Source organism: Delphinus delphis, chromosome 16 (assembly GCF_949987515.2).
Source record: "Delphinus delphis chromosome 16, mDelDel1.2, whole genome shotgun sequence".
NCBI classification, from domain to species: Eukaryota; Metazoa; Chordata; class Mammalia; order Artiodactyla; family Delphinidae; genus Delphinus; species Delphinus delphis.
This window is the reverse complement of record NC_082698.1, coordinates 22147433-22169662: the sequence shown is the minus strand read 5'-3', so window position 1 is coordinate 22169662 and position 22230 is coordinate 22147433. Positions and strand designations below refer to the sequence as shown.

The 22230-nt window shown below is 40.8% G+C and overlaps 1 protein-coding gene across 4 annotated transcripts in view; it reads right to left on the bottom strand.

The window, feature by feature from the left end:
• Positions 1-22230, bottom strand: part of SORCS1 (sortilin related VPS10 domain containing receptor 1) — a 559183-nt gene that overhangs the window by 211170 nt on the left and 325783 nt on the right. For all 4 annotated transcript variants that reach the window (XM_060034105.1, XM_060034102.1, XM_060034103.1 and 1 more), the window contains exon 4: positions 6295-6453. In XM_060034105.1, the coding sequence (XP_059890088.1) occupies positions 6295-6453 (159 nt within the window). The remainder of the gene's footprint in view (positions 1-6294; positions 6454-22230) is intronic.

The following is a 22230-nucleotide window of genomic DNA, read 5'->3' as shown; positions in this document are numbered from 1 at the left end:
TTACGGCTAAGGAAGCCTTGCGTCTAAACCTAGTTATGCCACACCTGGTGGCTCTCTCCTAGGTCTTTGAATAATACATTGGCTGGCATTCACGTGGTGCTAGCCATGTGCCAGGTTCTGTGTTGAGTGTTTTACATACATTATCACAGCATCCTCAAACAGTCCTGTGAGCCAGGTACTGTTATTGCTTCCACTTCACAGCTGGCGAAACTCTAAAAGTTAAATGACCTGCTGAAGGTCACATGGCCATTTGGAGGGCCTGACAGAGAGCTGATGTTCCTGCCTCACTTGCTGCGCTGTCTATTGCTGGTGAGAAACCAATATGACTCAGTTTTGGAAAATGCTGACATCTCTTCCCTTATATCAAGCAGTCATTATTTCCCAGAGAATTCCTGGCATTCAAAGCTGTCGTGATAAACAATGGCCATCTTTTAGTGCTCAGTCAGGAAAAGTAGGAAAGATTAAAAAGAAAGTTGTGTTCTTTTTTTCTTTTTTGTTAAAGAAATGTATATGAAACTGTTTAAGTAAAATTGCAGGACTGGTAGAAAGAAAGAAGGGAGAAAGCTAAAAGCAGCTCTTCTTATAAAAATTTACTTTTATGCAAGTTACTAAAATTCTATTGTATGCGCTCAAACACACTGGCAGTATAATTTTCCTTTTCTATCAATATATGATTTTAACTCAAACTCTGCCTTCATTTATACAGAGAATGCCGCTGTTAATATTTAGGGTTTCAATTATTTGTGAATAGGGTTTCCTTATGAAAACGTGCTTTCCTCCTTTAAAGCCATGTTTTGGTTTTAAGTGTATCTTACACATATTTACCAAAATACTGAAGGTGAGGCCACCGTGCAAGCCTTAGGATTTCTTATTTCTTTCATAAACTTTGGTACTTTGGAATATAGAGGAGAACAGAGCTCCTACAAGCTCCCACATGGTATTACTTGGACTGCTGACTCCTAGTGCTCCAGAACAAGTGAGACAACACAAACTCATGAATATTCTAGAACTGCCGCAGAATGAAGGGTGACCCACCAAACTGTCCTAAGGGTTTTGTCCTCCCTCCACAGAATTAATCACTCATTTGCATGCATTTTTTTTTTACTTCACAAAACAATGTAACTTTTCCTGAAATAAAACTGACAGGAAGATCCATGAACAGGAGAAAAACAAAGATAATGGGAAAGACAGAGAAATCAGCAAAAAGGTGACCTGGGTACTAAGACAAGGCAGCAGATGAGGTTGACTTGCCCTGCACGGCTTTCTGTTTTAAGTTTTTAAAATGTCATATCTCAAACAAAGCAGGATTACTTCTCTCGAAAAACTCTGAAAAGTCTGGTGACATTGAATGAGCCATCCTCGGTGGCAAGAACAGCAGGCTGGAGCTCACGAAGACCCCCCACCACACCCCACCCTCCTGAATGAACACCTCCTCTCCAGTTTCCCACAACCCAGACCCAGCCGCCGTGTTCAGTTAGTTGCTTGCTTATCTGTGTAGGAACCGAGTCCACGGTCTAGAAGGACTTGGGCACCCAGAGTGGGGAGAAAAAGCTCACTGTGGAGGACTGGAGAAACGTGGACCCTCCTGCTTATGGTCAGGGGCAGCAGGTACATCTGTAGGAGAGGCCTTGACGCCTGGATAAGCCGAGCAAGGGGGTCTCTCCTCCCCAGCTGTGAGGCACTCTGAGTCCCAGGAGCGTTCACGTTGGCTTCACAACATTGCAGACTCGCCCCTATACAATTCGCTCCGCAGTGTAACCCCTAACAGAGAGGCCCCAAGCCCAGAGCCCCAGGATGGTCAGCAGAGCTGAGGCAGATGCTTATTCTTACACATTTCTCCTGTGTTTTTCTTTCAGTCACATCTGTGTTTTGTTTTCACTCATTTCCACTGTCTCCCAACACACCATGTTTAGTGACGTGTTTGAGACAGACTGAGAGATGCCACTGGAGGCAATGTTTCATAGCACAGTTTGTACACTAGTTTATTGCCAAATTAAAATAAAGATGTAATCTGGCACACTTGGCCTGCTGCTAAGCCTTCCTTGGGTGGTTTCCTGTACTGAGGCAACAATGTGGGGGAAAAACAAGGAAGGAAGCGGAAGCTCTGTACCTCTGTTCTCCTGGCTGCTTGGTTTCCAAATGCCAAGAAACAAAAGGAAGGAGCAGAATGTTTGGTTTGCCAACTGCTTAATTACAGAAATAACAAAACTAAATAATGGAGAGTGAGATGTTGGGGGTCCTGGTATAAATGCTGCGGAATTCTTCACGGCACCCACAGTGGTTCACTGCTGTTTTGTAAGAAGCTTAAAAGGTGTGACTGTACATAACAGGTATCCCTCTGCCCATTTGGCATGAAGTTTCCATAGTGTCTATAATGCTTCTTTTTCTGAAAATTCCAGGGCTTTCCAAAGGCACATCCTCACATAGACCCTTCAGAGGCCAAGGAGTCTATCGCCTGTGTCTATACCATGGAAGTCCCCCAACAGGGCTTTTTAAGAAGTCAAGCTACTTCTTTTAGAGCTTCAAAGGGAAAAAGGTTCCAAATCTCTTCAGTCATTCTAGTGGTGGCTGGAGAGTCACATGCTCATTCAAAAAAATTTTACCTCTTGGCAATCACCTACATCTTTAATATCACGGGTAGATTTCTCTAAGAAAAAATAAGAAAAAAGGCTAAAATATCAAAATAACCTAATCTCATGAATTTTGAGAGCATTTGGTCATACACATTTCTCCCTGATTAAAAGCATTTTTTTTTTGTTTTTAATCTGGCTTCCTATGGAATGACGGCCAGTAAAACTCTGTCTTGGGCCAGAAAGCACAATCTGTTCAACCAAACTCTTTTGAGTCCCTTAAAATGCTCACATCAAAAAGCCTCTACTGAGAGTCCAGACACTCGAAATGAAACGCAGCTGGAGCAGAACGCCATGGACCACATGGGCTCTTTCCTGCAAGCCAGGGATCCAGACTTTGTCTTCAGGGCCCTCAGAGTCTCATTCACTAAAGGTGAGAGAAAGCAGTGGCAGGGAACTAAGGGAAAAGTAAAGGTGGCTATGTATTCAAAAGGGGAGTGTATGCCTCAAAAGACTGACAGCAAACAAGGGAAGAGAGGAGAGGAGGACAGTGCACAGGTGAGTGCTGACGCAGCTGCCACCTCAATGCAATAACTTCTAACAGACGGCGCTGTCTATCTGAGGATTCTGTTCACCACAGGCTGGTTGAAAACAGCATCTGGCAAAGGGAATCCTAGCACCAAAGCTACCTACCATCTTTGTTGAGAGTTCTGCAACAGTAGCAACTGTCACAGACATATTGATGAACAACACTTACATGAAAAAATAAGTGTTCCCACTTCCAAAAGTCACTGGCCTGTCAACACTAGCACAGGGCCCTCCTTAGGGCCCACTGCTTCATCTCATCCGGGTTCAAAGCTCCGTGATTCGTGGGTGATTGCCAGCTATTATTTCCATACCACTGACCTGCTTGAGTGGCCACAGACCTTCTCCACTTGACTTCGGGCCAACACCACCAGCTAGTGGCTCATTGGATGGCTGCAGCCCACTCCACTCCCCGCTAATGCCCCACTCCTCATGCTGTGATTCAAGCCCTGATACATGGAGCCCTTCCCCAACCCCTACTCATATTAGCAGGTGATCTATAATTCTTTTTTCCCAGGATGATTTCTCCTTCATTCTCTTCTGGAGAAACAGAGAGCTTAGCAGAAAGGCTGGCTTCTGCCCCTTTGCTCATCTCCCGATATCCCCATCCATTTAGTAGTGAACCCTACTAAATATCATATTCAAATTCCAATTGCTGAACTTAGACATGTGACACCAATGAGTGGTTTTCCCCTTTGGGAAAATTCATTAACGTCTAAGATTTTTGGTTTGTTAGCTACATACAGAGCAAAGACTGTTAAGGCTTCTTCTACCTCTAAAATGATAGAATTCATTTGGCCTATGGTCACAAAAGATACTTTTTGGTCCTGACCAAGCCCACTGTGATACCATCCTAACTGGTCTTCTTGGTTTTGACCTCACAGCACCATAGTTCATTCTAATATTACTACCAGATTAATCTTTGTAATCTATAGCTCTGAACACATAATTCCACTGACCAAAATGTTCAAAAGGCTCCTAACTGGGAAAACAAAAATTATTTTGCCCAACAGTCAAAGTGGTCCAAAAAAAATTAAGATTAGGTTCCAGGAATACATGTATAATTAACTTGCCCAAATTTCAGTTTCAGCCAAATAGACACATTCACAATCTTGTTTACATGAGTTTTCTAACTTTACAAATTTATATTATTGTTTATGACAACCCTCTTGTGCAAAACGCGCCCCCCTCCACCCCCCACAGAGATACGACAGTCATTAAAGTCCAGGTGAAATCATTTTATAAGATTTCCACCTCCTAAACTTGGGCTGCCAATTTCATATAATCCATCCAGCTACTCTGACTGGGTATCTACCATGTGTGAATGAAGACTCTATCTGCCTTTTTAGTCCCTCTTAGACTACTGAACTCACATGCATTTATATTCTTTCCCTAGATGGAATGAATACTCCTCAACATAGTTATTTTATACCAACAGTGCATCATGCTGAGCACATAAACAGACATGGAGTCTAATATTTGTGGGGTTTTTTTGTTCTTTTCAATCTCATTGGAACTGCACCTGCAATTATAACTATCCACACAAACACATTTTAAGGCAAAGAAAGCCAACCCCAAGTACCAATTCCCATACGTGGCTGAGTCGGAGCCACATGTCCCAACTCCTCCAGAGTTGTCCACTCTGCCACAGTGCTCATGGCATCACTGTCTGAAGTACTGGCACATGAAGGGTTAAATTTTGGGGCATCTCCTCTGACACAACTGCAAAGGTGCATAGTTTTCATTTAGCCAGGTAAATCTGGCCCTCAGTGTGCCTCTGGCATCAGGGGGAAAATTAACCAACTGTCAAATAAAATACAAAAACCCAGTGGATTAAATGACTAATACTCTTACGTCCTGAGCTGCTCAGCTTTGCCTCTGGTAACTGCACCATCCTGGACTAGATGCACTGTGGCTTGACTCCAGGAATGAAATTGTACATTCTGCTGAAAGGGGAGCCAGGCTGCTCGAGAGGAAAAAAATACTAATTGTAAGTCTTTCCTATTTTTAGGCTAATGTGCATTTTATTTGGCAGTAAGGGCAGGTGCGAATAAAACTCCAATCCTGAGAATTTTAATTTGCTTCCTCAAAAATGCTCATGTCAGTAGAGACCCTGAAAAGTTGTTTATACTATTCCCCTCCCTTCAGGAAGAACCCCATACGTCTATACCAGCTCAGACGGTTTTAACCCTAGAATATTCTCCTCACTCAGGCAAGTCTAGTTGTTCTTTAAATGTATGTAGTTTGTAACATATAATTCCTCTGAGGGTAATTCTCAGGATGACCTCACTGAACCATGCATTTCACAAAGAGCATTCGAACATTTTACCTATTTCCCTTTTGCCTTTTATGGCTACAGCCTCTCTCACATTTGCCTTTGTATACTTTTTGCCTCTAATTCTAATCTGATTGTATTTACTGTTGCTAGCCTTATATTCTACCTGAAAATGTAAGTTCCTTAAAAGCTGGAGCTACATGTATTTTATAATGTATCTGCAGTACAGAGTACATGATATATTTTATAGCATTTATCCCATAAAATACATATACATATTGCGTGTGCACGCACACACACATATACACACAGAGAAACATATGATAGCATAACTTCATTCAATGCCTTCCTAAAACGTAGACCTATCCTTCAGCCTAGCCACCAAGAGAAGAAAAGTCCTGAGATTGCCTGATTCTGAATGTTATCTACGTACATTTCTCTCACTATTTTAGCATATCACTAGCTAATGTTCTTCACTCTTTCAGGGTCATCCTTCCCTTTAAGGCTCTGAGAAAAGCTATGGGTTCTTAATTCCAAAAAAAATGATCACATCTCACATACACAAAGCACTGTCTCAAATTCCACGGGGGTTTCCTGATGGCCTGAAGCTTCCAGGTAAGAACTGCTCCTCCACAATGTCTTCCTTAGGGTCTAGCTTTTCCTTTGTGTGCTGTTTCAGATGCTTACACAGCTCAAACAAGCAACCTGAGATCCACATTGCTGCCCCTCGCCCCACCGGCACAGCGTTCAAGCTGCTGCACACAACAAACCTGACAGCTGAGAAGAAACGTAGCGATGACTAAGTAGTTGTCTTTCCCTAGGACAACCGTGCACCACAGTCTCGAACAAGGGGACCACGCTCACCTTTTGGTCTTGGCTGTAAGCCAGAATCCAGTCCTCTTGCTTGGGGTGGAAAAGTAAGCTCTGGATGTAAAAGTTCAGCCGGTACTTTTGATAGGTTGCCCCTTCGTCCGAGCTGATCAGTAAACTGCTCTCAATCTCCGGGTCTGTGAGCAACATAATCTGCGGCAGAGAATTGTTCAGGGAAGAAAAGAACAGAAAGTTAAGTGTGCAAATTTACGAGGCTTAAAAATGAGCTAAATGTTTGACAAGGGAGGGAAAAGGAACAGGCAAAGAACGCTTGGCCAAACAAGGACCTTGACTGTCAGGTTTGCTCTCCTACCTTGGACCAAGGCCATGAAACTGTTTTCACAAGAGGCGGGACAGACTGAAAGGAAGGAGGAGGAAATGTAGGAGTGCATTTTCTTCCCTCCTGTAGGGCTCCTTGGTTTTTTTCCCCAAGGTTATTTCCTTAATCTGAAATATTTCCCATTGTTCCCCTAACCCCAGCCCTCCTTCCTGCTGAGCCTTGTCTAGTCTCCATTTTGGGGGGATGAAACTTGTCACAGTCTTTTGTGAGAAAGGTGGAATGAAGTAGAAAGAGGATGGAGTCCACTGGTTTTTCTCTCCATCGCAAACCCTCCCGTTCACATCAACGATATCCCATGTCATCCTGCCTTTCGTCTGATTTTCTGAGTCTTGAGTCAAAGACTGTGCATTCGAAAGCCTGCTCTGGGTATTGTCCAAAGGCTCCTTTACCACCTGCTAACATATTAATAGTTTACTTATTTATTTTCTTTATTGTCTATATATTCTCTCTAGAACACAAACCCATGAGAATAGTGATATTTCTCTATTTTTATCCCCACAAGTGCCTTCCCAGCAGCTAGAATGGGGTCCAGCATATATTATATATTCAATAAATATTTGACATGAATGAACGAAAGTTAAAGGAATGAATGGAAAGTTTTTCAGAGTAGTCACATAGATCTAGAAAGATGCCCAGAGTAATTTGAGCAGATATGAATGTAAGTTCCATGGAAAAAGTCATTGGATGCCCTTCTCCATCTTTGGCCTATTGACAAAAGAATATGCTATACTCGTGTAAAAATTCACAGCTCCAGAGGCTTGGGACTTTCTCCTTTTGAGGGTTCACCTTGGCCACAGCAGTGTGAACAATCCACAACAGGAGCAAGACAGAGGAGCTGCTCTGAAAACAGCTTTTTACTCTCTTGTTTCACGTCTCTAGGAATATGTGATAAAGCACCTCATTCCCGACTCTGCAGGTTGCCTTTCACTCAGTCAAAGTGCACACCTTATGCCTCCAGTCAGGTGGCCTTAATGCTGCCCACTGACTTCTTCCCCAACAGCTTATTCATTGGCACTTTCTGAGTTTGGTTTGGAGAAGCATGAAAGATGTGCTTAATGTGTGGCCGTATGAAGAGAGATCACTGCAGCCCAGGGTTTAAAGATTACCAGCTAAGGATGTGGCGGTTCCAGGAAAAGGAGAGAGAGAGAGAAAGGAAGAAAAAAAAACAAAACAAAACTAGAGCCCTGTCGTAAGAGAACAGAGTGCCAGGCAAACGCACAGGGCTTTCTCAGGCATTTGGAGGCAATCGTATTAAAACCTCAGGATAGTTGGTGTCATATTCCAAAGTGGTGTCCGATCACGGCCAATGGCACACAACGATCTCACACCAGACACGCTCAGCCTGAACTGTGTTTATGTTACCCAGGATGAATTTCAGGTTCCTCGCTGTTCTTTCACCCTGCCCTTCTCGAAGAGGAGAAAGGGACGGATGAAGTGGAGTGAGTGGAACGCTGTGGCTGTCAGCTCTGTTCCGGACAAGACGAAGAGCACACACAATACTGGAGACTAATTGCCTCCCCTCCCATGTTCTGGTGAAGCCACTGTCCATCGACCATAAATTCTGACAAAGTAATAGGTCTCTCTGCCTTGTAGTCACCAAGCAGACAGTGTTCCCTTTCCGGATAACTGATGCAGAACCATCAGGTAATCTGCTGAGTACAAACTTCCGTGTCATCAGTAAAGTCTACTGTATGTACTAAGGACGATCAGATGGCTCCTAAATTCACAAGAATATTTCCAGGGGATTTCATATTTACTGGCACACAAAAGCTGTCATTTTCCAAAAACAAATAAGTCATCAAATGATCATATTGCTTTGTGTCTCCAACCACAATTAACAATAATATATAACAGCCTTTTGCACTACTGCCAGCAAGTAATTTCTATGATAATATGAAGAGGCTCAATTTTATAAAGCATCTATTATCTCAGGCAAGGTGATTTTCCCCACTCCCCTGCTTTCCTATTTCCCTGTAAACCAGAATATGTTTACTCTCTTCCCACAAGTGCGGATCTCACCACCTGCTTCTCCTGGCAGACTACTTCATCAAAATAAAAACCCTGGGCCTACAGAATCTCATCAAATCAAGTTGATTATTTATCATTTATTTAAAATACTTCTGATACTCATTTATACTCTGAGGCAACAAACTGTATGAGATATTCTGCATCTAAGTACTATTGGATGGGGGAGGTAGAATAATACAAATATTTTCAAACATATGGTTATTTAACATTAAGTAAATAAAACTCCTGGCTTCCTCAGTCTTTTCTTCTGGGTACTAAACATATGTAGACCAAAATCTCACCATTTCTTTACAGTCTTCACCTAAAACCTTCTATTTGGGAATTTGACATTTTGGAAATTATAGAAGATGTCAGGATATTCCCCCCTGTAAGATTTACAGATGTATCTGTATTAGACAAACCTTCCAGTGGTTCCTCTTTCAAATCTCTGCTCCAATCCACTCAAAACAAACAGGTCAGTCTGGATCCATTTTTGTTTAGCCATTTTTTATTGCAAAAACAACTTTGTAAGACTGCCAGTAGAATTCAAAATAAAAGAAAAATAGGGACTTCCCTGGTGGCACAGTGGTTAAGAATCCGCCTGCCAATGCAGGGGACATGCCATGACCCCTGGTCCGGGAAGATCCCACATGCTGCGGAGCAACTAAGCCCGTGTGCCACAACTTCTGAGCCTGCGTGCCACAACTACTGAGCCCACAAGCCACAACTACTGAAGCCCACGCACTTAGAGCTCGTGCTCCACAACAAGAGAAGCCACCGTAATGAGAAGCCCACGCACCACAATGAAGAGTCGCCCTGCTCACCGCAACTAGAGAAAGCCTGTGCGCAGCAATGAAGACCCAATGCAGCCATAAATAAACAAACTTACAAAGAAAAATAAATTGACCCTATCCCATCAACAAGTGAAACCATGTCTGTGCCCCCTTCTACTCCTTTATCCGCAGCTACATATCATATCATGGATTGAGTTTTTGCTTGTTTTATTTTTTCATTTAATATTATGGCCTATATTCATTTCCACCTGAACTGTAAACACACAAATGCATACACACACATTAATACACACCACTGTATACAATGTATTTCAATTGCTTAATCACAAGCTCCAACACAGTTAGGTTACAACTGGTTCAGTGGTTGAACCACAGTAAGTGCTTAATGAACTATGGATTAGTGGAATCTTATTATTTCAGTCTTCAAATTAGAATCTTTTAGTAATTATATTTCAAATGAGTTAAAGTTTGTTCTGTCATGTTGTAGTTTATGAAAAGTAAATATGTTAGTAAGCAAATAAAGAATTTAAGACCTAAATAGAAAATGTTTAACCCATTTGAGAAAAAAGATACAGTGTAAATAATAAGTGTGATCCAATCTTTAGACGAAAATGATGCCCTTTATAAATAAAGTTCTAAGCCATCAATATGGGCTTCCTTGGTGGCGCAGTGGTTGAGAATCTGCCTGCCAATGCAGGGGACATGGGTTCAAGCCCTGGTCTGGGAGGATCCCACATGCCGTGGAGAAACTGGGCCCGTGAGCCACAACTACTGAGCCTGCGCGTCTGGAGCCTGTGCTCCGCAACAAGAGAGGCCGCGACAGTGAGAGGCCCACGTACCGTGATGAAGAGTGGCCCCCGCTTGCTGCAACTGGAGAAAGCCCTCGCGCAGAAACGAAGACCCAACACAGCCAAAAATAAATAAATAAATTTATTTAAAAAAAAATAATAATAAAGTTCTATCTTCTCAAGATGGTATTCTACTAGGAAATATTATCGAAATAGAAACTTCAAATTAGTGAATATTCCTCAAAAAATAACAGATTACATTCCTTAAATATATTCAGTGATCCCTGTTTTTGTTGATTTACATTGGCTATCTTCTTTTGGCTTTCTTTTTTCTCCTTTTTTAATTAATTAATTTATTTTTGGCTGTATTGGGTCTTCGTTGTTGCACATGGGCTTTCTCTAGCTGTGGCGAGCAGGGGTTACTCTTCGTTGTGGTGCACGGGCTTCTCATTGTGGTGGCTTCTCTTGTTGTGGAGCATGGGCTATAGGCGTGTGGGCTTCAGTAGCTGTGGCATGCGGACTCAGTAGTTGTGGCCCACAGGCTCTAGAGCACAGGCTCAGTAGTTGTGGCACATGGGCCTAGTTGCTAAATGGCATGTGGGATCTTCCCAGACCAGGACTCGAACCCATGTCCCCTGCATAGGCAGATTCTTAACCACCGCTCCACCAGGGAAGCTCCCTTCTTTTGGCTTTTCATGTGACTCTGAATAAATGGTGTTTTGCTGTGTTTAATCCTCTGCATTCTGGAATACAATCTGAATGACAGAACTTTAAAAGACCTTTATAAAAGGCATGACTCCAAACTCTGCAGGATTCCTGAAGTGAGCTCTCTAAAAAGAGGGCTTGTTTGCCTAGCATAAAGCTTGTTCCACAGTAGGTCCATACATCTTTGTAAATGAACAAATGAAGGAATAAAGCAATGAGTCCTCCTCGTCCCTGCTTCTGCCAAATGCAGTTCATGGATCCCTGTGACATTGAGAGTTCTGAGTCCTCTGAAACAAATCTCTGCTGTGCTACTTGGAAGTAAGTGGGGTGGGTAGAGACAATGGGAAGAGTCTGCCCTTAACGGGAAAGTAATTATTCTCTGTTCAGATCAGCCCATGAGTGATTAGAACCAGTTTAGTCCTGTCCTGCAGGGTGTGCTGCACTCACTGCATCTACAGGTGAACTGTTTTCCATAGAAAGTCAATAATGGTGACACCGGCTCCCACCACCCAATTCTAAGCAATCGTTCATCATCCACTTCAGGGGAAGGGAAAAACTTTATTTGCTCTTCCTAGAGGTGATAAATGAACGTGAAATGCAATTTATAGATTTCAAATATGTCACTTCTACCTTTTTTTTGGATATTAGTCCTTCTGAAAGCTCAGCGTCATCAAACATCAAATGCATCTCCACTCTCTTTGACTTGCTCCAGGTTCAAAATAGGGTTAAATGATGTAATTCTACAAAACGCTGCTTGACAGCTTCCTGATCCTTCCAGGTGTCTACTCAGAACATTCCTCCCAGAAGAGCGCTCCTACCATTTAGTCTTCCAGATTCTTTTCCTAGGTGTGTTGTTCTTGGTATTCCATTATCTACCTATTTAGGCAGGGTGGAGTTATTAATAAGAGGCAGCTTCACCACCCCAAGGCATACATTTTTTTCCCACCATTTCTTTGGTCCTAGAGCAAAGAGTATTTACTTTATGTGTTGTTTATTATTTGTTTGCTCATTTGTCTACTCCTTGTCATTCACGGACTGGAATCAAGAAGAGGTAATATACTAGGGATATCTCTCTTGCTTTGCTCAAGGCTTAACTCAGACCCAGATGCCCATATCACAGGTGCATAATAAGTAATTTCCATAGTGATAATCACAATGACAAAGAAAATAACAGTAGCAGCAATTGGGCACTCTAGTTATCTAGCCACTCCATTCAAACAAAAATCTATCTATAAATAGTATAAGAGGCTATCTGCAAAACTCTGGCTCCAATAGTATAAGAGGCTATCTGCAAAACTCTGGCTCCAAAAAAAAAAAAAATAGTATAAGAGGCTATCTGCAAAACTCTGGCTGCTCTTATAGTATAAGAGGCTATCTGCAAAACTCTGGCTCCAAAATATAATCAGAGCAAGTAAATAATTGGCTGACCCATGTGGATGGAAGAGCTGCCTATTCCGAATGTGAGGTGGGCATTTACCCTTCCCAGATGAGCTGAGGGTGAAAGCAACAAGTGCTTAGCAATGGGCAACTGTTTGGAGGACAGTATTAGGGAAAGTTACACAGGCTCCCAGAATGACCCATGAAAAGGAAGTCACTGAAGTATGAACAACAGTGAGAAAAGGAGAGGAAAGTTATTAAAAAGAAAAAGGTTCAATCAAGTAAACACGGATAGAAAAGAGTCTGTAGAAAGACGTACCCAGTGAGCAATCACTTGTCCTAAGTCCCACTCTCACCCTCTCCCTCAAACTCAGTGAAGCTCACCTAATGTTAAGTAACCCACCCATGTTCATTAACACGAAGGAGGGTCATTCAATACTAAGAGATCATCTTCTTGTGACCTGAATATTGATTCAATGAAATTGGAGAGAAACAGTAGACCATCTTCTTGTGACCTGAATATTGATTCAATGAAATTGGAGAGAAACTTTTGCACTGTATTCTGTAAGTTTACTTCTGAACTTTTTTTTTTTTATGAGGACTCAAAGCTTTTGAATTTTCAGGGGGAAAAAAAGAGTTTTCAAGAAGTGTATCAAACAATTTCAGTCCTTCATACTTCTCTTAATAGCCTTAGAAGACCCAACCTATTACCTATTATGTAATAATAATGATAATTCAGTCAATACTCTTTTTGCCAAACCCTGTAAGGTACAGAATAGTAACACTCACCAGAAATGATAACATATGGGTTACATATCGGTTACACTCCTTGGAAGACAGTTCAAGAAAGAAAGTTTATGGAAGATTGCTTCCGATTTGGGACTATGGAACACAACCCTCTCTTTCGAGTTAACTTAGAGAATCTCAAACTAAAAAACACCATTTCGCTGTGAGACTCTGTTCCCATTACTGTGGTCCTCTGCATGCATGTGGACAGGTTGATATGCTGGGCTGAGTGTGGGGATACTGAACCACATGCTTGTTTTCCACAAGAAGAGCCATGACCGAATCCTAAACCTGACCTTTGTCAATGTTGTGGGTGTGTGTACTTCCTCAGAAAAGAGGAAGAAAGTGAGTTTAGTGAATCCCACTCATGCCATGAGAAGAAGGAAAAACAAACCATAAATATATACTATAATCACAGTATCCCATGGGGCCTAACTCCAAAGATGGATTTGGGTTTCATTTCTGCCATGTCTCTGATGCCAATTTGAAGATCTCACAGCTCACTTAATCTTTTTTTGAGCCTCCGTTTCATCATTGAGGGTAGTGATACTATAAAAAAGCTCATATGTATTGAGCATCTGCTATGTACCAGGCACTCCACTAAACCTTTAAACTATATTACCTCATTAAACTGTTAAAATACTTCAGATCGATATTACGTCCATGTGACAGAAGAGGAAATGAGGCTTTGAGGAATGAGGTGATTTGCTTAAGGTCACACTGCTGATCAGGGGTAAAGATATCTATGGGATCAAATAAGATCATCTGTGTGAAAGCAACGTTAAGCTTTGTGCCAATGATACCATTATTACTTCACAAAGAATGTCACATTAGTACTGTACGTTCTGATAAAATGTGATAGTTGAGTTCTAAAAAAGAAAGAGATAAATCTTGTTTTACAAATATCTCATAAAAATATTGCCTAGATGGGAAGAAGTGGGGAGGCAATCAGGGACTAGGAGTTAAATAATGGAGATTCAATAACAAGATGATTGGTAAGATATTCTTGAAGAAATATAGATAATTTTGGGAGGGGGCTTTAAATATAAATCTATGGAAGCAAAGTACCCAGTCCTGGTTCACACTCAGATTTTTCACAACGGTGTTGGCCTCCTCTTCCTTATTCTTCTACCTTCGCTCCTCCATAAAACCGGTTTTATTCTTTATCATAAGTAGGGGTGAGAAAAAAATGATAGAAATGGTCAAAAAAGCTCTGACCTAATGACAGTACAGGTAAGGAAACAAACATTTCCATACAAGCTTGTTCTCAAAAAAGTTTATGTTATGCAGCTTCCCTGGTGGCGCAGTGGTTGAGAGTCTGCCTGTCAATGCAGTGGACACGGGTTTGTGCCCCAGTCCGGGAAGATCCCACATGTCACGGATTAATAAAGCCCACACGTCACAACTACTGAGCCTGAGCTCTAGAGTCCGCAAGCCACAACTACTGAGCCCACGTGCCACTACTACTGAAGTCCGCACACCTAGGGCCTGTGCTCCGCAACAAGAGAAGACACCGCAATGACAAGCCTGCGCACGGCAACAAAGAGTAGCCCCCGCTCGCCGCAACTGGGGAAAAGCCCGTGCGCAGCAATGAAGACCCAATGCAGCCAAAAATAAAATAAATAAATTAAAAAAAAGAAAAACACCATTCACTTAAAAAAAAAAAAGAAATTCTAGTCTGTGGATTTTCAGGATACATAAACTTCCCAGATTAAATTATAGAAGAATATATCCATTAAATATTCATTAAAATGTTCATAATTTACTATTCAGTAAGAGAGCCCATATCTAGGCGTTTCAATCCCATCATTTAATTAAGGATCTCATGCTATAAAAAATGAGTTTCTTAAGAGCAAAACCAGTTCTTGTCCCTTTATGTTCACAACAGAACCACCAATATCAATTACGACACAATCTAGCAAAAAAACGGAATATTTACTGTTCTCTTGGGTCTTAAAATAAACTGACTGACTTTTTAGGTAGCCTTGGACCAAAACAACAAAAGGCCATTTGTGAATGGCTGAATGGTAAATGTGTCCCAGAAACATACAGCAAGTTTAATTTTCATTGTGCACAGGCTGGTATAAAACCATCTACAATTTTCATTTTATGTTTTTTATTTTATATGCATCCTGCTGTGTAGCTCAATTCCTATGGCTACTAGGCCAACCCTACAAAACACTCATCTGCTCCAAGTTACTACCAACGGGGAATCCACACTTTAAGAAAATATCTACAAAACCAGCCCTCTTGACTTCAGTGGCATTTTTCAGCCCCACGATTCAAAGGGAATAAAAAGGATCCCCAAAAAGGGTTCAAAAAGAACAAAAATTTTGCCTTCATAGAACCTTTGCAAACACATGATCTTTATGTATCTGGGCTAATATCTTTTATGTATCTAGTCACCATAGTTGCTCAGAAGTTAGCATCCTTAATAATCAGAATGATACCTAATCAAGGTGCTATCATACAGTCTAATTATAGAAGTTCCATTCTATTTTGTGACTATGTAAAAGCATTTTCCTATTGAGATTCATGTTTGTGATGGGTTGAATATGCCCATAAAGATACCATCATTTACAAAGTTGACTGATCTTGATTTAAGAGCTGCTTTGACCAGCAGCTTCCCGGACTGGGGCACAAACCCGTGTCCACTGCATTGACAGGCAGCTGCCTGTTCACAGGCAGTTTGGTTTTCTCCGAATGGATCAGAGATGAGGTGAATATATGTGATATTTTGCCCTGTAGAGTCCTGGTTTCCTCCTACTGTACCATCATAAATATTATTACTGACACTCAGAAATATATGGTTTGGACTATAAATTATATGGTCATCCTACAGAGTGGAAGATTTCTTTATCTGAAACCCTCAGAGAATTCTTCCCAAAAGTGAATTTTCCCAGTAACTGAGCAACTTTTAAAAAACAGTGACCATGTCTAATTAAAGAAGAAAGTGCTATGTAACGTTTAAATGAAAATGACATGTATGTTATATACATGAGGTCCTACAAACTCATGGATAGACCACACCTTCCTTGACAGAATATACCATATATCATTTACCATTCCCTGAAATCCAGGGTCATGAAAATACAACTCAGTTAATTCATTTGACTATAATATAGCAATGCTTTCTGGAACTACTGAAGTGTGCTGAGCTCTCCGCTGAACATGAAATAGTTTTCTAGGTTCAAATAATTCCCCATACTCCACCCATTAATTCCATACTTTTCCACTGTCAGACAGGCTCCTACTAATATAATAGAAACCTCTTTTCCACCTTCAATCTAAATAATTCTTCTGATGACATATTTTATTAAATTAAGAACACATTCTCAAAGTAAACCCTGTTCTAAAATCAATTTATGTTTTTTCTAGAACCCTCACTCAAATATCTTGATCACCAAATGAAGCCTTGCCTGTATAACACTGATGGCCACTTGCCTGTTCTTAGACATTCTAGAATTTCAGTTGTGTGGACCAGCCTATAAACCTGGCAGGCTCTTCTTTGGAGCCCACATTGATCATCATGTTTTCCTCTGAAGATCACATGTGAACTGTGTCAGGCTGCAGCTTAGTCTTGTCACTGGGGAGCCTCTCAAACCTGGCCCCTTCTCAGTTCACAAACAGCTGGTACTGAATCTAATTCCTTCAATTCGGAGTAAAAGGAAGAAGAAAAGAGCGCTCCTAATGATAGGGGTGTAGGCTTTAAGTTAGCTGGCAGGTGTCCAGTTTTTGATAAATATCAATGTACCAATGATACAATAACTTTGTTTCTTTTAAATTATTCATTTTATTTGCTTTAAAATTTAGTATTTTTTTCAAGTTTGAGTAAGAATTAACATGTGTTCATTGCAGAAGAGTGTGAAAAATGCCACCTCAAAAGTACTCAGAAATAAGAAAAATCACTCAAACATCACTATGCAGAAGACATAATTGTCACTAACATTTTGAAGTTTGCTTTTACAATCTTTGTTTCCATGCATATTAGATACACACACATACATAAATGGGAGGGAGACAGAGAAAGACACACACACACACATACATACACACACACACACACACACACACACACACACACACACACGGGGAGGAGAGGAAAGAGAGAAAGATTGGTTTACATAGCAAGAGAGAGTTCCAAGTGATACTTTCTGCTTTTTAACCTGCTTTTTCCACCTTAAAACTACATTGCAAACATTTTCCAGGCTATTAAATATTCTTTAGTATTATCATTTTTTATTGGCTACTATTATAGCCAATTCAAATTCTACTGAATTTGATTGATGGAAACACCACTATGCTATTAATCCCTTATTAGAAGGTTTTTAAATTTCACTGATATACTCTTATGACCTAATGTACATTAACACTTCTGTACATCAACTATTATTTCTTCAAGTAATTTCCTTAAAGTAGAATTTATGTTTCAAAGAATAGAAAGTTTGTTACCTCTTTGGATACATATTATCAAATGTCTCTCAGAAAAAGAGAATACTAATTCATGGTTCCCTATCAGGGACATGGGAAGTACCTATCACGAACACTACCTTTTTTTTTTTTTTTTTTCTCCTCTCTCTTTATAATGTTTTCTAAGCTGACCAGGGAAAAAGGTATATTTTGTGTCAAGACACATTACTAATGATAGTGAATTTTTCTTCCCTCCCCCGCTCCTTTTCTTCCTTTTGCCATGTGTGTTTAGTCATTTGAATACCCTCATTTGGTAGACTGCCAGTTCACTGTTTTTCTCCATTTTAAATCATGATTGTTACTCTTTCTTATTGATTTATATATATATTGCCATTCTTACTTCATAGTCTATTTGTAACAGTCTATCTATGCACATTTTCAATCTTCATCTAAGTTTCTAGAAAAAAGCAAGAAAGTATCATTCTGCACATATTATACAGGAGTAGACATAGAAGACCCCTGATAAGCATTTCAAGTTTGAAGGCAATTAAGAGATTAAAAACTCTAAATCACACAGGCACTTCAGTAATTGTGTTCCCTGAATAAAGGAGCCACAGAAAACATGATTTCTCCATTTTGACTCTATCATCAATTCATAGGCAAACCTTTCCTGTAACCCATTTATCATAAATTGTAAGATGTTAAAAAAATACTTCACAAAAAAACCCTGCAAGTTAAGCTACTATTTAAGAAGATTTTATACATACATGACATTTTCATTTAAACTTTACACAGCCCTTTACGAATGCTAATTAAGATATTCCAACTGGAAATTGAAGCAAACCACAGGGAGTGAAATTAGGCAGTGAGGGACATGATAATTTCTCCAAGACAATTTCAGAGCATTTTTGGCATTTGTATGGCTAACACCCAAGAACCTGGTTCCCAGGTCTGCCTTCTAAACATGAGACCACCAAATAAGCAGGTCTTCTAACCAGTGAGTATGAGCTCAGAGTGGTTATTAACCAACATGTGCAAATGTGTCTAAAACACATGAGAAACTGTCAACTAAACTGAATATTCCCTCTTTGATACAATTTACATTGAATTCATAATTGAGGCACTAAATGGAACCTTATAAAATCTGTCTTATCTACAGGATATTTTAACAAAAATACAGAAATACCCTCAACGAGATTCTTAGATTCGGCCTTCAGGTATTTCAAGAACGAATAGAAAACCATGACTTTTGAAATATAAAGGATTTTTTGAGAAAAATGTTTTCACTCCACTCTAGGCCAGATGTTCACCATTCAACCATTTCTTTCTTCTCTCTTTCTCTCCTTTTTTCTTCTCATTTATTTAAGTAAGTTTTAGGCACCAAGTGATAGCTATTGTACTTAAGACTGGGGATTATAAATGAGACACTGAAACGCCTCACTACACTGTGAATTCTTCTACAACTGGCTCTGCCACAGAAATAAGAGGTAAAAGTCAGGGGAAAATGCAGTCGTACAGGTAGTAACACATACGAAGTATTGTGAGAATACAAAAACGTAATTTTTTTCCTGTTGTTGGAATGAGGGAAGGAGCCATTGTGCACTGGATTCTACAATGGGTTTTGAAGGAATGTGTAGGTATTTGATAGAAGGGGCGGGAAGGATTTCACGGCGGAGGAGTCAACCTCTACAAAGACAGAGAAGTGTGAACACACACTGCATGCTCAGGTAATAGTGTAACAGGGAAGAGCCAAACCTGACTACATGTTGGATCTGCTTCTTTTACTTTAACCTTTGCTTTCCGCTGCTTTTGTTCACTAAAAGGATACTGTCTCTACATAATGGCCTGCCTCGGGGAACCCTGCCCCTCTGCCTGAATGTTAAACCAAAGTGCCTTTGTTCCCGGAAACATGCAGACCCTGTCCACCTGTGGATGGCTGCAAGAAAGAAGATATTAACACATCCCTTCCCCGAGGCTGGCCATTCCAGGGGACATTTGCAAATCTTACGGGCTTTTTACTTTACTTCCTCATCTCCTCCCCCTCTCTGTTCTATAAAAGAAACTGGCATCCAAACCCCGATAAGATGGTTATTTTGAGACTTTAGTCTGCCATCTTCTCAGTCTGCCGCCTTTCCAAATAAAGTCGTCTTCCTTGCCTCAACACCTCGTCTCCGATTTATTGGCCTGTCTGTCGTGCAGCGAGCAGTGCAGCTTGGACTGGGTAACAATAGCAAGTTCCGCAGTATGCCAGAAGTTAGGTAAAGCAGTCTACAGCCAAGTTAAAAGAGCTTTACTAGCCATGCAAAGGGGTCCTGACTTAAATAGCCAAAGGGAGTTTATTTATTCTGAGCCATACACACCAATTCAAGATTTTAAAGCGGGAAATAAAAAGACTACAGCTCACGTGGAAGGACCACTTTGGAGGTGATACAGAAGTTGGATTAAAGAGAAGTTGGAGGCAGGAAGCTCACTTAAGAGGTTGTTGCAATAGTTCAGCTAAGAGAAGTGTCAGGGGTCTTCCCTGGTGGCGCAGTGGTTGAGAGTTCACCTGCCGATGCAGGGGACACGGGTTCGTGCCCCGGTCCGGGAAGATCCCACATGCCGCGGAGCGGCTGGGCCCGTGAGCCATGGCCACTGAGCCTGCGCGTCCGGAGCCTGTGCTCCGCAACGGGAGAGGCCACAGCAGTGAGAGGCCCGCGTACCACAAAAAAAAAAAAAAAAAAAAAAAGAGAAGTGTCAGGAACACACGCAATCTTAGACCAAATACCAGTATCCCTGAAGCTGGGCAGTTAAGCCTTTACCATGAGGAATCCAATCCACCAGAATGCCAATCATACTTTATAGTTATTTCCAGCCAAATTTATAAGTACTGGAGATTCCAAAAAAGATTTTTCAGAAGCACACCCCTTGGGAAAAGACAGTTGAGTCTGACAACCAACGCTCTTCAAGGATCTAACAGGAGAGAAGAACAAAGAAAACATGTCTCCCCAATTTCACACTTGCCAATGTAAATGAGCACATGTGCCTATTTAATGTTCAACAAATTTTCCAAGCCACAGAATGTGGAACTGCCACAAAGAAAACCATAAGGCTACAAGGAATCATTTCCGTGAAAGACTTTTTTCCTTGGCAAGTAGCACAGTGAAATACAGAGTTTAAAACTCCATGGTGCACAGGCTGACTCTGACCCGTTTCCAAGTTCTGCTTGATGTAAATAATGTTGGCCCAAAGAGCACTGTTGATCAGCCAATTTTCCAACAAGGTCCAGATTGATCAGGACCATATTCCCATATGGTCATAACCAACAAGAGCTTTAGAGCTGCTATCTCCTATAGAGAGAGGTCAGGTCATATGATCTCTAGTTTATCACAATCCGCATTACCCTCTGCTGCCTTCTCAGTACTAAAAGCTGGATCTGTTCGCTCTTGTCATTAATAAGAGAAAAAAAATGCAGCATAACTTCAGACCTTAAATAAAAAATAAGTACTGCGTCCTTGTTGCTATTCAAAACGGGACATCAAACAACAAACTGAGAGGGTGGAGATTACATTAGACACTGGGGATATTCCTCACTTCCCCCAATTCATAGGCTATCTCACTTTTTTTCTTTGAAATAGAACACCCGTGCCCAATGAATCCTTAGTCACATCTCCAGTTGCCTGTTCAAGCGATAGGTATTTGAATTGAGACTCCTCCAGGAGCTAAGAGCACAGACTTGAACTCGATTCTCAGTTCTTATTACTAGTTATGTGACCTTAAGAAATCACTTATTATCTGATTCTTTATTGCCATGGCTATGAAATGGAGCTAAAAATGTCCATTTCACAGAGTAGGTGTTTACTACGATTAAATGGATCCAAAGCACAGAATTTTCTAAGCAAAATTCATAGTTGCAATATCATAAAGATTCAACAGTCATGCAAATTTGAGGAATAGTAGAATAAAGAAAAAATTTTTAAGGTTTATTTGATTTACTAATGTCTCTGAAAAGCACATTTGGAGGCAAAAAGGGAGATACTTTTTAACATTTGCTGAATGTATTTGAAGACAAAATCTGTTTTTGTTCATGGAGCTTCTAGAGAACTAGGGCTCTGAGGAACAGACTTTAGGGACTACCAATCAACTGTCTACTTTGCTGGCTCACAGAAGACATGTAACAGTTGTTAGTTCACTCTTGTAACTGGCTCTAGGCTTTCTGTGGCTTTAGATGAATCTCATTACTCTGAAATTTATCTGTGAGAACAAGATACAAAAGAATAAGGATGGGAGCACTGAGGAAGAGATAGGTGATGTTGCGCTGATTATAGGGCTGGAAAGAAGCTCTGGCTCTGATGACCCTTCTTGCTGGGAAAGATGACCAAAACCACATCGATTCTGAACCTTTAGAATAATGGTCTTTTCTGTTATCTTTGGCGTTTATGGGGGAACAAGACACTTGCTTCACGTACTCAAGTTATCCAACATGATTAAGTTAAAAAACGTTCCACAATTACAGGACTATGAGTGAAGTCCAGTGTTCCAAAGGGGAATGGTCTGTAAAGTGGGTGAACCACTTGACAGTCAAGGGGGAAGGAAGTGTGTAGGGAAATAGGAAGTATGGTTCACTTCTGCTGCTGGCTGGTTCTGGGACATTAGGAAAGTCGCTTAAACCTCTCTGAGCCCAAATGTCATCATCTTAAAATACTGGGTTGGAAGAGAAAGTTAGTTTCTAGTGTCTCTTTCG